General features: G+C 40.6%; 1 protein-coding gene across 1 annotated transcript in view; it reads right to left on the bottom strand.

Annotated features, from left to right (window-relative positions):
• Positions 1-13,361, bottom strand: part of PRDX4 (peroxiredoxin 4) — a 158,238-nt gene that overhangs the window by 65,630 nt on the left and 79,247 nt on the right. Inside the window, exons 4-5 of the mRNA XM_044072290.1 lie at positions 6,149-6,271; positions 5,907-6,037 (exon numbers count right to left, since the gene is read on the bottom strand). Of these exons, the coding sequence (XP_043928225.1) occupies positions 5,907-6,037; positions 6,149-6,271 (254 nt within the window). The remainder of the gene's footprint in view (positions 1-5,906; positions 6,038-6,148; positions 6,272-13,361) is intronic.

The following is a 13,361-nucleotide window of genomic DNA, read 5'->3' as shown; positions in this document are numbered from 1 at the left end:
CTTGTTGGAAGTTGGTTCCCAAACGTATTGGTTCTGCAGACCATCAGTGCGCCTAGGGTGGCATCTACCAGCAAACCCCCACCCCCCGCCTCTAGAGGAAGATTCTCTGCGTGTGTCCTGGAAAGGTTATCGGGACTTGCAGAACCACATTCGCTTTCCCCCACACACTGGTTACTGGAGAAGGAAATCTGGGGGGGGGATAAAAAACTTGATTCCAACAGCAGAGAGGGTCTTTCCATCCTTTTCACTGCGGATAAGAGTGTCTCTAACCAATGGTCCAAAGAGGGAGGAGCCATAGTGAGGGGCATTGATAAATGACACCTTAAAAATGCTTTGCAAAATCACAGCCTCATCCAGGCATACCTCCTTAGGAAAGTCCCGAACCGGCTGCTCGCAAGTTCCCTCAGTGGTTTGGGAGAGTAACCTCATTGAAGAGTTGGCGATAAATGAAAAAGTGGTCAGCCTGGAAGAAACAAATTCCTCGGCAGGCATGGACTCAGAAGCTGACAATTCCTTGATCAGGTCCCTCTGTAGCCAAGTGAAATGAGCAAGAGAGTTAAACAACCTCAGCACAGAAGTTGCTAACGCATAAAAATGCTTCCCAATTCTGTCCAATGCTCTGGACTCCTGTTCGGTAGATGGACACTGGCAGTTTCTTCTGCCAGCTCCGTCTTTGTGGCCACCACCACCACAACCGCATCCACTACAGGGCTCTTACTCCAGTGTTTCCTATCCGCAGGGGGGTACTAGAAACCTTTTGGGCCATTTGGGTATAGGCTCAATTGTGTCCAGTTCCTTTCACTCATGGCGAGATAGTAAATCGACCAGGGCATCTGCCGGGGGGGTGTGTGTGTGTCACCCAAGACGTCCTGAATGCCTCCAAGAGAACTGAATCTTCAGGAAGGAGGTTGGGCAGATCACCCATTTTTCTGCTTCAGGATCTCCATCTCCAAGGGGAAGTCCAAGTGCCTCCTTTTAATGTCCTCTTCTGAGGTACTCTGGATAAGTATCATAAGAAGGCAGGGAAATCTTGGAGGCCTCTTAGGACAGGAAGTCTCATGACAGGATGAGAGAAAGCAAAGTTTGGATCTGCTTGAGGTACATGGGCCGATTATGGAACTTGTAGGGTCAAATCTCCAACCTGGGAGAAGACCCTGTCCACTACTTTGAAGCCCTATCTGGTTCCCCTGGAGCCGAAACTACAGAGGAAGAGAAAGCATTAGTTACAGTATATACAGGAGATGTCCATTATAATTCCATGAAAGTTTTACTATAGACTGTCAAAAGGAAAGTGACATACAGTCTCTTACACAAATACCAAAAGTATACCATTACAGGCATTTCACAAGGTTACTATGCCACGCTACACAGTACATGGCTTTAATTAGGAATACATATTATAATTCTGCTCAGGACATGAAATGGGCGTATATGGTCAGAATTTATCTGCATGGAGCTAGCATTATACAAAAAAAAAAATGCAGGCACTTCTCCATAAGACATTTGTCACTGCAAATATGCTACTACCAAACTCTTTGTAGTGATCATGGCAATATAACCAAGCCAACTTTATCACAGAGATGTCCTTAACTCCATCAAGGAAGGCTCATCAATCTTAGGTGCACTGTGTACTTAATGCCTTAATACAATTTCACAAATGTACTAAAAAAAAAAAAGTCACATTATACTGAAAATATGACCCATACATGGCTAACAAAATGCAGGGTTTTAAAGACAAATTATTGCAAACTTGACAGAATATCAGCAATGTACTCTGTTTCCATCAACATTTAATTATACAACTTCTTTTCAGGGTAATAAAAGCAAAGCATGTCCAGAACAACATTTATGGAGTTTTCACAGACATTCTGCCCCCCACACACACACACACACAGAGACTTGTATGCAATGGTATACACATGCCGCTTTATCTTCACGTTTCAGAGATAGATATGGTCGTATAACAGACGGTGTAAACCATGGGATGATGGTCGCTGTTGAAGTGAAACCCTGACCCCAAGTGCATAATGGGAAAAGGGGTTGTGGATGATACATTGGTAGTGCCAATAGACTGACAAAAACTAAGCAGCCAAGAGTTGTACATCTGTCACAACATACACATGTAGTCTGAATGAAAAAACTCTACAAACATTAAATCATATCTTCAGTGTGTTATTACAGCTGAACTAAAACATTGCTCAGAGGAGGCAATGACATTTTGCTGAGTTACATTTGCAGAATTTTTTTACAAATGCAGAGTGACGTCACATTCACAAATTTAAGATGCTGCTGCCTTCTCCTTAGTGTACTGATTTAAGTACAATACTGTGCAAGTCTGTGTATCCAAGAATCTTTTTATAAGGAAATCTGAAAGGAATACAGAGACAACTGATCTTTGTAGACAGAATCAAATAAATCCAGAATGGCCAGCAGAAACAGACGAAACAAGACAGAACACAAACTAATATTTGCACATGACTCAGTTAAGAATAGAAAATGTTACTTATCAAAACAAACATAAAAGCTGTCCAATACAAAAATGTCACTGTGACTTTGGAGATCAAAAGACTTTCTATATAAAAAGTGATATTCTTTCTTTTAAATGCTATGGCAGTACGCCATTAGAAATCCTTTCCAAGCACTACACAGAACTGCCTTTGAAGCTAGCAGCACAATTTAAAAAAAGTAGGCCAAGTCCCTGAATTTTTCATTACAACATAACTACACTTTTCTGGAGATGCACCCCTTACTATACAGGGATCAAAACAGTGTGCAACAGAGGCGCAGCCTTCTTGGGAAATGGTGAGTAGTAAGGGGGTTAAAACTTCAAAGATTCTGTGCAAACAGAAATAGAGAGTTTTATATATATATATATATATATATATATATATATATATATATATATATATATATATATAAAAAGTGTCAGGCACTGACATCTATCTTGCCACTTATGCCACTCATCACCTTTAAAATCAGTAACTGCTGCAGGAGGCAGACACTTTTCATGCTAAAATGTTTAAAGAAAGTTGCAAGGAAGAACTCATTTTTTTAAAATATATTAAAGCAATTCCTCAAAGTCCCGCTTACTAGCAAAAGCACCTGCCTGCCTAAAATATATATTTTTTTTCTGCATCAGATAACTTGTTTTCACTTTTCAATACAAGAGCAGCAGCATTCCAAACATTCACGACGACACAGATTATCAAAAAATGTGCCATGAAACTGCTCAAGCACCAGAAGCCTTTTTGGCCTCAAATACAGAACTTCATTGACTTGGGTTAAAAGCCTAGACACACATTTTTAAAGTACAGTCTGTTTAAATCTGGTAAGACTCCTAAACAGATTAAGAAATCTGATTACCACATGGATTAAGGTCTTGAACTCCCACAGTGCTGACAGATGAAGCAAGGCTTGGTAAATTCTTCTTTTGACTGGAGATGAACACAGGAGACGTCAGCTGTACATATTCAGTGCAGAATTCCACTGCAAACTGTATTAAACTAGTCATTCAGTGAAACAGCACTTAAGAGCTAATCTGGGAAATCTGCACTGGCTGCTCACACAATGGCCATTTTCAAGATCAATATCCTAGCTTACAAAGTCCTATATGGTTTAGACTCAATGCGACAGACCTGTTGATGCTTAAAAGACAACTATGGCTAAAACACTCTTGCCCACATTGCAAAGCACCCAATATATTAACAGGCACAACAGAGTGCTTTCTTCCCTTCTGTGGTATTCGTATCCTAGCAAGCTTCTCCAGTGCACATGCTAGGACTGAATAAAATATCACAATTACGTCCATTACAAATTTGTCTCCCTTGCTTTTACATCACTTCATTATCACATATGAAAGCTTATTTATTTATTTGGTTTACTGGGATGGTCCACTGGGTCGAAATACACCCATTTTGAGTGGAGGCCCGGTAAGCACATACAACACAAAAGTCACAGCTGAATATACAAGTCAAGAGTCAGCTGCATACACAAAGGTAAATATATGTCAATATCAAAATTCAAGTAACATAGTAAGCATACCAAAAACTTGTGAAGATATGTTCTGCAATAACATCAATAGGTGTGTACATGTAAATTACATCAATTCAATATGGATACAAGTAGGTACTACAACATAGTAAGCATAGATGGTGTTTCTTTGCATAATCATGCTAGTAAGGTAGAAGAGTTCTACTTGGCAGAGAAAGTCATTATAGGCAATAGTAGTGGTAAACTAGGGACTCTGGTATTGAGAGGTGCAAAGTTGGCACATGTGCAGTGCCACAGAGTGGAGAGGTGTTGCCATAGGAGACGTTTTGAAAGAAGCATTCCTCGTAGTCCATATTGGTAATGGGAGGCGTTCCACTGTTTGGCAACAGAGAAAGAATATAGCATCTGGCCAACTGGAAGGCTTGGGTTTTTCTACTTTCAGGAGAAGCTGGTTTTCAGATCGGAGAAGTTTACTTGGATGGTAGAGGGTAAAAATATAGACGTAAGGTCTGGGCAGTTTAAGGGTTTACACAATTTTGTTAATTCACACCTATAGTCAAAGCTACTTAGGATAACATTCTCTTTTACTGCGTACTGTCATTTACAGGTGTAGCCTTTCCTTCTTCTGGAGGCATAAACATGTTGTGCCTTTTGTAGTCTGATGGTGAAGAAACCTGACTTTCAAGCCAGGGAGTATGACATCATGGCTAACTCATGAAGGAAGACAGGACCCAAAAATCACAACACTTTTTAAAAGGAGCTATATTACTTTAGATACTTTTACTTTTTTTTAACTTTCCAGACTTGAGTGTCAGACATATTAACAGAACACTGTTACACATTTCTTACTAAGTGGTTTGAACAGTGATCTGACAAGGAGCCAACAAAGCAAATTAATCTTACCAGCTGTACCCTTGCAGTACATTATGGCCACAAAACAGCTTTCCAAGAAATAGGTAGATCAAAATGTCTGTCCCTAAAATGGAATTCAGGGTCGGGGAAAAAAGTTAAAATAATGATGGGATAATAGTGCTGCTGACATCTCTAGATCATGACAAAGGTTTTTTGTTCAGTTTCTGTCCATGCTAATCCTTTCTGTACCCCACTAACTTAATTATGTTTGAAAATCCAATGACACAATTAGGGAATGAAGGTTGAGGAATTTTGTTTGTGCTCAAGTCCAAGAACCTAACTTTGCCTCATTTGGCCATTTTTCATATTTTCAAAATACAAATACAGTAATGTAGTAGGCAACACTTGCTTATTTCACAAAAAATAGGTTTAACTGAATTTTACTGAAAGAAAGTGTGCACATATGTATAGGTCTCTCTCTTTACACTAAAGCACACCATTACATGCTATCTTTTCACATTATAAAAGAACCAAACTTACTCTGATGGTGCAGAAGTAGTGAAACTAGATACGCTAAATCTGCTGACTTTTAGAACAGTCTCCTTATCCTATAAAATGTTTTATGGAATCTTTCTGCACGCATCAACTAATCGCATCTATAACCTTTATAATTCACATACTCATTCAGCATACCACTTATGTCACGAAATAAACATTACAGATCAAATCCTTTTTACAGGGCCCATAATCTCAAAAAAGCAGCAGAGAAGCACAGAAGTAGCTGGGCTTACATGGCCTTCATATTACTTTAAGTGAGAAGGCCTGCTGGTATGTATAAGGTACTACACAGAAGAAATATCAAAGATCCTCAAATTTTAACTGAGGTGATGGGATACTGCTGGTTTTGATCCAGACACAGAAGCCTTGTGACTAAGCTCAGTCAGCTCTCTATTGATGCAGCACTAAAACATTTTTGTTACTTAACAAAAAGCTTCCCCGTGCCAGGAGCTAAAGGCAAATTCTTATGTACTTTGTACACAGTAAATATGTAATAAACTCTGTACCTTCTCCATGTTTGTCTGTGTACTGAAATGCTTGAACCAATCGTAGAGTTTCATCTACTGATCGGCCAACAGGAAGATCATTCATTGTAATCTGTCGAAGAACTCCTTTGTCATCAATTATAAAAAGGCCTCTAAGAAAGAAAGGAAAAAAAGTTGCGATAATTCTCAGTCAAATAGCAATGCTTAAAATAATTCAGAATAGCATTCATAATGTGCAAATTTGACCGAACTGCCACAGTTACCTGAGTGTATGTCCTTGATCCTCCAAGTATACCCCATAATCCTTTGCAATTTGATGAGTCAGATCAGAAAGAAGTGGAATCTTCATTGTTCCAAGACCACCTTGTTTTCTTGGAGTATTAATCCTTTGAAACAACATTTTGTTAACTAAAGTTTACTTTTTTAGAGGCAACGCTTGTTTGCATTTATTTCTTCTTTTAAATAAACATAATTCAGTATTACATAGAAAACCCCTAATGAAGTATAATCTCAAATCACAAAGTGAACAGTCCGATAAGTCATAAGAGAATGTCCTAATGAATACCACATAGTACATTAACTGACTACAGAAAAAAAAATCAGTCAGTCCACTGACAAGTCTACAAGTATGCTGCTATAAGTTTACAAACAGCTGCCCTGTCACTTACCTATGATCAACCCAAAAAACTGCAGACTGTCTGGCGGCAAGGGAGACATTTTGAACTTGAAAATTCCACTTAAAACTAAGTGTTCTAGCACAAAAATATGGCTTTATCTTCTTCACTGTGCCTGTTTACTGCCAAGGGAAAGCTGACTGTTTTAAATATCCTACAGTAAACTAACAATAATCAATATTCAAAATCAACCTATCTTATCAATCTGGAAATATATGGCATAAACTGACACCTCTACCTCACTGACTGCTGTACTGTGAATGGGAAGAGACAGCCAGTAAAGCAAACATCAATAGCTACACCTTAATGTCTAACAACTTACTTAAAAACAGGGCAAACGGCTGGTTGCCTTGACTTCAGTCTATAGAAGGTAACAAAAAGGCACTTTCTAACCACATACTGCTCCTATACAGTGAGGGGGAATTTAAAAATCGACCAAATGATTTTCTGGTGATAAAGGTAAAAATGCCAGGCCTGAATGTCTGCCAAAAGAGTTTGCAGCTTATGAAAAAAGGTATTAAGCACGACCTTTTGTACATTCCAGGTTTAAAAGAAAACATCCTAAAAAATCTTCAAGAGAGGCCTCCTTGTGAAAGATCTGGCAAGTAAGATTCCTGCATACTTCTATTATTTCTTGAACATAGGAAGAAAAGAAATACAGTTCATAGCTAAACAGGAAAAATGGCATTAAAAGAAGCAACAAAAAATTTGAATTACCTTGCCTTGAAAGTGGTCTTTAAACTTCTGTTCTGAGAACATGATGCTTGATTTCAAACTCACCTTGTGCCCCCACTCCCACCCACCAACAAAACACTGGGCTATGAAGAAAGTGTGTGTGTTTGGGGGGGGGAGTGGGGGCACAAGGTGAGTTTGAAATCAAGCATCATGTTCTCAGTACTTAGCCAAAATAGGAGTTTTGTGAAAGCTGCATTCTCTGAAGGAACACTGCAAAGATGCATTTCTCCTCATCGCCCAAGATTTAGGGACACAACCTGATTCAAGTAGAAGGAAGGCAAGTGAATGTAACACCTTTTCTCACCACAGGAGAACATTTTTTCAAAACTTCAATAAAATCAATTTCAGTTTTTTTCTTTCAACCCATTCCCATCGTTCGCACTTCAGCAAATTAGTTGTGAGCCAATTAGTTGTGAGCCAAGTTTAACAACAATAAGCAAGAGGAACATGGAAGGACAGCCAGAAAAAGGTGGCTATACTAGAATGATGCAGCTATGGTTCAGTTCTTGGAAATAATTTGCAAGCAGATGCATTATGCCAAACACATGACAAAAAACATGCTCACAGAATATCATTAGTCTCATAAGCATATAGCCTGTATAAGGCATGGGCAATGTGGAGTAACCAAACAGGCTGGAAATACAGACTCACTATTTAGGACCAATGTGACTTAAATGCCTCTCCACATGAGGAGGGGATAAAACACTAACAGAAGAGATCCCAGTACATTAGTGTGGAACTTTTATCCACCAGATATGAACTTCAGCATCTCTGCTGTAGAAAAAAGTCAGTCAACACTTGGGATGCTCACTATCAATGTTTTACAGGTAACTATTACATAAAACAATACACAAATTAGCAATACTGATGTTACACCTCTCACAGAGGACTGTACTTAAAAGGACTAACAACCACTGAGATAAAGTAAAAAAAAAAATGTTAGGGCTTTAACTTCAGAAACAGCAGGTTTTACAAGAAATGAAGGAAGGAATAGCTCAACTTGAGGTTTTAGATTTGGGACATGATGTTGTAGGTAACTCACTGAAAAAATACTAAAGAAACACTACAAACCCTCAACGCAGTTTAAGTTAAAGAAAAAATAGAGATAAGACCCCATTGTACAGGTAAGACCACATTGTACAGTGCTTGGGAACCACATGCAGAAAAGGGTGGCAAGAAAAACAAACAAATCAAAAACAAAGTGCTAAAAGTTTACCACCACCAGGCAATGTAGAAACTAAATAATTTGGGTAGCATAAACAAAAGAATGCAGGCAAATTTCTAAAATAACAAGGATAGAAATGCAGAAAACTCTCATTAAGCCTACGAATATCTGTAACCACTTTAAAATAAAGTGACACAAACAAGTTATTTAGTGGGAAATAGCTGAAAAGAAAGTACAGATGTGTAAAACGTCAACATAATAGTAAATATCTTCATTTATGAATACAGCAGTGAAGAGAAGGCCATCTCCCACCAAGGATAGCCCAACATCCAGAAACTATAATAATGCCAAGGGGAAGCTCAAAAGATGGATTAAAAAATGTTATGCCTCACCATAACTCGGCATCTGTGTTGTCCATCTTCATTCCTCCTCACGATAGGGTCTCGGATCAAACCTTCAGATCTGGCTTGGCCACTCTCTCCAGACTTGGATCATACTCTCGAGCTCCTCTCTCACTCAATAATACACTACATCCACCCAAGCAACTCAAAGTTTGCCGATTCCATAAAATTCAACACCCAGCTAGTAAAGGAATGGCAGATGAAGCTCAGACATGGTACCTATGCTTACCGCCATGCAACACGATCCTCTAAAAGAATGAGGCAGGGGGATGGCTTGCTGAAAAACTGTGGAGAAATGAAGGGTGCTTACCAATATGGGGGACCACTGTTAACACCCCACTATAAAGGTCTTACCTAGTGAGATCTGACTACAAATCAGTCTCAAAGTAACTATTACACCTGCACCCCCCCCCCCCCCGTAGCAACTAAACTAAAAAGCTCATCCAAAACAGATAACCTCTTACGAGAAGGATAAAAATAGCTTTACTGCACCTCATCTCAAGGATGAGCTGGCAACAACACTGAGTTCTATACCAATGCTTTATACAAACACCTGTATAACTGCATTGACTCAGCCATACCTGAAAGAACCAAAACAAGCTCCTCAAAGAGGAGCAGACCTGCCTGGTAGACAACTGCCATTAACAGGCTTTACAATAAGTGGAAGAAATCGTTGGCTACGATTAAGAGAGAGCAAGCCCTAAACTGGGAACACTCCCTCCTCAGCTTAAACAAGCAAATAAGTCTTCTTGTGAAGTCTTCCAAAGCAAACTAAGACTCCAAACTACCTTCTTCAATTATGGACAACCACAAGGCATTCTTTAATTACATCCGTAAACTAAAAGGAAAGGCCCAGATTTGTGTTGAACTGGTAGTTAATGACATCACATATACTGAGCCTGTGGACAAAGCTAACCAGTTAGCTGATAGGTCTTGTGAAAACTTCACCCCCTGTCCCTGCCACAAGTACCCCATGACATCCTTACCACTTATCCTCCACCTTGTAACTCTAAAGAGCAGGTCATAAATGCCCCAAGGCCAAAAACACAGCATCTACGGGACATGATAATATCCTGGGTTGCATCCCACATGGGCTCAAACAAGAATTAGCACCACCACTGGGTACTCTTTTCAATTATAGCTTCGTCCCAGCTGAGTGGAAAGTGGCCACTGTTATCCCCTTGCACAAAGGTGGTGCTTCCATGGACCCCAGGAACTACAGACCTATTAGCCTAACTTAATCTTACCTGCAATACCATGGAGCGAATCATCATGGACCTCAAAGACATGGGTAATCTCCAAACACTTAACCCTACTCCGTTTGGATTTGTCAATGGGAGATCATGCCTGTTAAACCTGGTGGACTTCTTTAAGACAGTCACCAAGGCCCTGGAAGAGGGGAAATTGGTGCATACAGCCTACCTACACTTAGCCAAGGCTTTTGACACTATCCCCCACTCAGGCATCATTGACAAACTCACTCAGCTAAGTATCAACCCTTATATCATTAGATGGGTCGCTAACTGGCTCAGTGATAGAACCCATATAGTCAAGATAAGGGAATCCACCTCCAACAGCAGACCTACAAACAGTGGTATTCCACAGGGATCAGTCCTGGGACCTCTACTTTTTGGAGTCTATTTCTTCAAAGTTCACGCTAAAACAATGTCTCTGGCAGACTAAAGTTTGCTGATGACTGCAAACTGGGAGAGGTTATAGACTCTCCAAATGATATCAACATCCTACAAGAGGGCCTTACACAAACTAATGATTGCTGCCAAATTCATGGCCTTAAACTCAGTGTAAAATAATGCATTACAATACCTTTCGGTAAGTGTGATGTTCCTGCTAACTACCACATCAACAACACCCCAAGTACGCACTCAGTGGTGAGAGACCTGGTCACAAAGGTTGACAGTAACCTTACCTTTGATCACCATGTCTCCACAGTGGTAAAAAAAGGCATTCTATATTGCTCATCTCATAAGTAAGGGCAATGTATTTATAAAAAAAAGTTATAACCTCGCTACTCTTCCCTCATCAGGCCAATAATTGAGTACATCATCCCTTTTAGTATGTACCTTTCCAAGTGCATGCAGCAACTGGAGAGACCACAAAGGTTCCTCACAAGGAAAACTCAAGGTCTTTAGCATTTGTCCTATGTGGATCATCTGAAATCATAGTCACTCACTTTATTCTGTTTCATACAGACTACTCAGAGGCAACCTATGCCTTGCATATAAGGCAATCTATGACCCTACTTTAGAGTGAGTAACCCATTTACCAATTGACTTGCAGATATGCAGCATTACCAATAAAGACCTTAACTTGGTATGGGACATTACATTAATAGAACCTGCTGAGGGGACAAATTTGTCTCTCAGAGGCTGCCACACCTTTGGAATGGACTCCCACTTCATGTCAAACAGAACACCTCATTGGCCCTCTTTAAACACAATCTGGACGATTGGATGGGTAACCACAAATTCACCTGGGGATTCCACGGGTGTCCCTCTTGGAGAAGGGCAATTTATGCTGATCACTGAAATAAAGGTAGAACTTGGCTAGGCTTGTAAGGGCCCTAGGGCCATTAGCCTAGTAACTTCCTATGATCCCATAGACAAGACAGATGCCAAGTTATGGAAAGACATAACATTGTATTTGATATTGTCATCATCATTCCTCCTCACAATACAATCGCAGTCCCCAGATACATAATTCCCGGGTGGCCCTCATGGAAGGATATGCCGGAGTACCATCGAGCCAAAGGAAGCCCTGCTCCTAGAAACGATATCAAACTTGTAATGTGCCACAAAGGTACGATTGCTAGACCATTTCGCTGCTGCACAAATATCAATGAAGGATCTAGACAAGAAGGTGGAAGAAGGAGCCATAGCCCTAGTGTAATGTGCCCTAGGATGACAAGGTAATTCTAGGCCCTTTAATAAGTAAAAGGAAGAGATGCAGCCAGTTATCCATTTTGCCAAAGTAACCTTGGAAACTGCTTGGCCTACTTTGTAAGCCGAGAAGGCTATGAACAATCGGTCAGACTTCCTGTGTTATGTTTCTATCTGCACAGAACTAAACAGTCTATGAATGTCGAGAAGATGTAGAATATACTCCCCTTTGTTAGAAAAATTTGGGAAGAACACTGGTAAATGGATGGACTGACATACGGTTTTCCATGGCTACTTTAGGCATAAGAGGGGTTGGTATGCAAGGAGACCCTATCCTTATGAAAAATTATGTAAGGTTTGGAGGACAAGGCCTGCAGCTTAGAAATTCTCTTGGCCGAAGTTACAATCACCAAAAAGATGGTCTTCTATGACAAAAACTTTATATTGCAAGTGGCAGCTGGTTCAAGGGTCCCAGAGTCAAAGCCTGCAGCACGACAGTGAGATCACAAGGCAGGGAGCAGTTCTTGATGGGAGGCCTCAACAGAAAAATACCCTTCATAAAGGATATGCATAATCTAAAGGTGAAAAGGAAACGAGACTGACTAGCAGACTGAAAATTAGAAATAGCACCCAACTGAAGCTTGATGAAAGGAGAAGCTAGCTCCCTCCTTAAATAGGGTACTAAGGAAGAGCAGAATATCAGATATTGGTGCAGAGAAAGGTTCAATATTCCTATCTGTAGCCCAAATGGCGAACCTTTTCCATTTACTGGTGTAGACTTTCTTAGTAGAAGCCTTTTACGAGGCTAGAAGAATTTTTTGAATAGGGGAAGCCAGACTGTTTTGCTAGGGTTGGAAGTGGAAAAACCAAGTGGTCAGCCTGAGGACACAAAGCTTCAGTTGCTGCATCCCTAACGGATGAGAAAAGAGGTCTTGTCTTGGCTCCAGTATCCATGGAGGATATTTCACATGAGACCAGAGGAAGGGGGGACAAAACTTGACAAGGCCATAAGGGGGGCAATGAGGATGACTGAACTCTGTCTGCTTACCTTCTGAAGAAACTTTGGGATTACAGGGAGAGGAGTGTAAGCATACAGGAGAACTGGGGGCCAATCGTGGACCACTGCATCCCTCAGGGACTCCCCCGGAGGAGGGATCAGAGTGAAGAATTTGCTGCATTTGTTGCCGAGGGGAGAGGCAAAGAGGTTGCAGTAAGGTTGACGGAGTGGCTGAAGATCATGCTCGCCACTCGTGCGGAACTAGGATTGATCTGTTGAGTCTGTCCACCAAGTCGTTGGTTTCCCCCGGGATGTGCACTGCAACAAGAAGGTGGTCTGAAGATATCACCCATTTCCACATCCTCATGGCCTCCCTGCACAGGGATGTGCACTGCAACAAGAAGGTGGTCTGAAGATATCACCCATTTCCACATCCTCATGGCCTCCCTGCACAACGGGGTATGAACGAGTTCTTCCTTGCTTGTTGATGTACCAGACAACAGACATGTCAGTGTGAACTGCAATAGTCCCTAAGGGAAGACTGACCTGAAAGGCTTGCAATATTAGGAGAACTGCTCTCATCTCTAGGACATTGATAAGCAACCTG

Source organism: Protopterus annectens, chromosome 5.part0, assembly GCF_019279795.1.
Source record: "Protopterus annectens isolate FY-2018-M chromosome 5.part0, PAN1.0, whole genome shotgun sequence".
Taxonomy (NCBI): domain Eukaryota; kingdom Metazoa; phylum Chordata; order Ceratodontiformes; family Protopteridae; genus Protopterus; species Protopterus annectens.
This window is presented reverse-complemented; position numbering and strand designations above follow the sequence as displayed.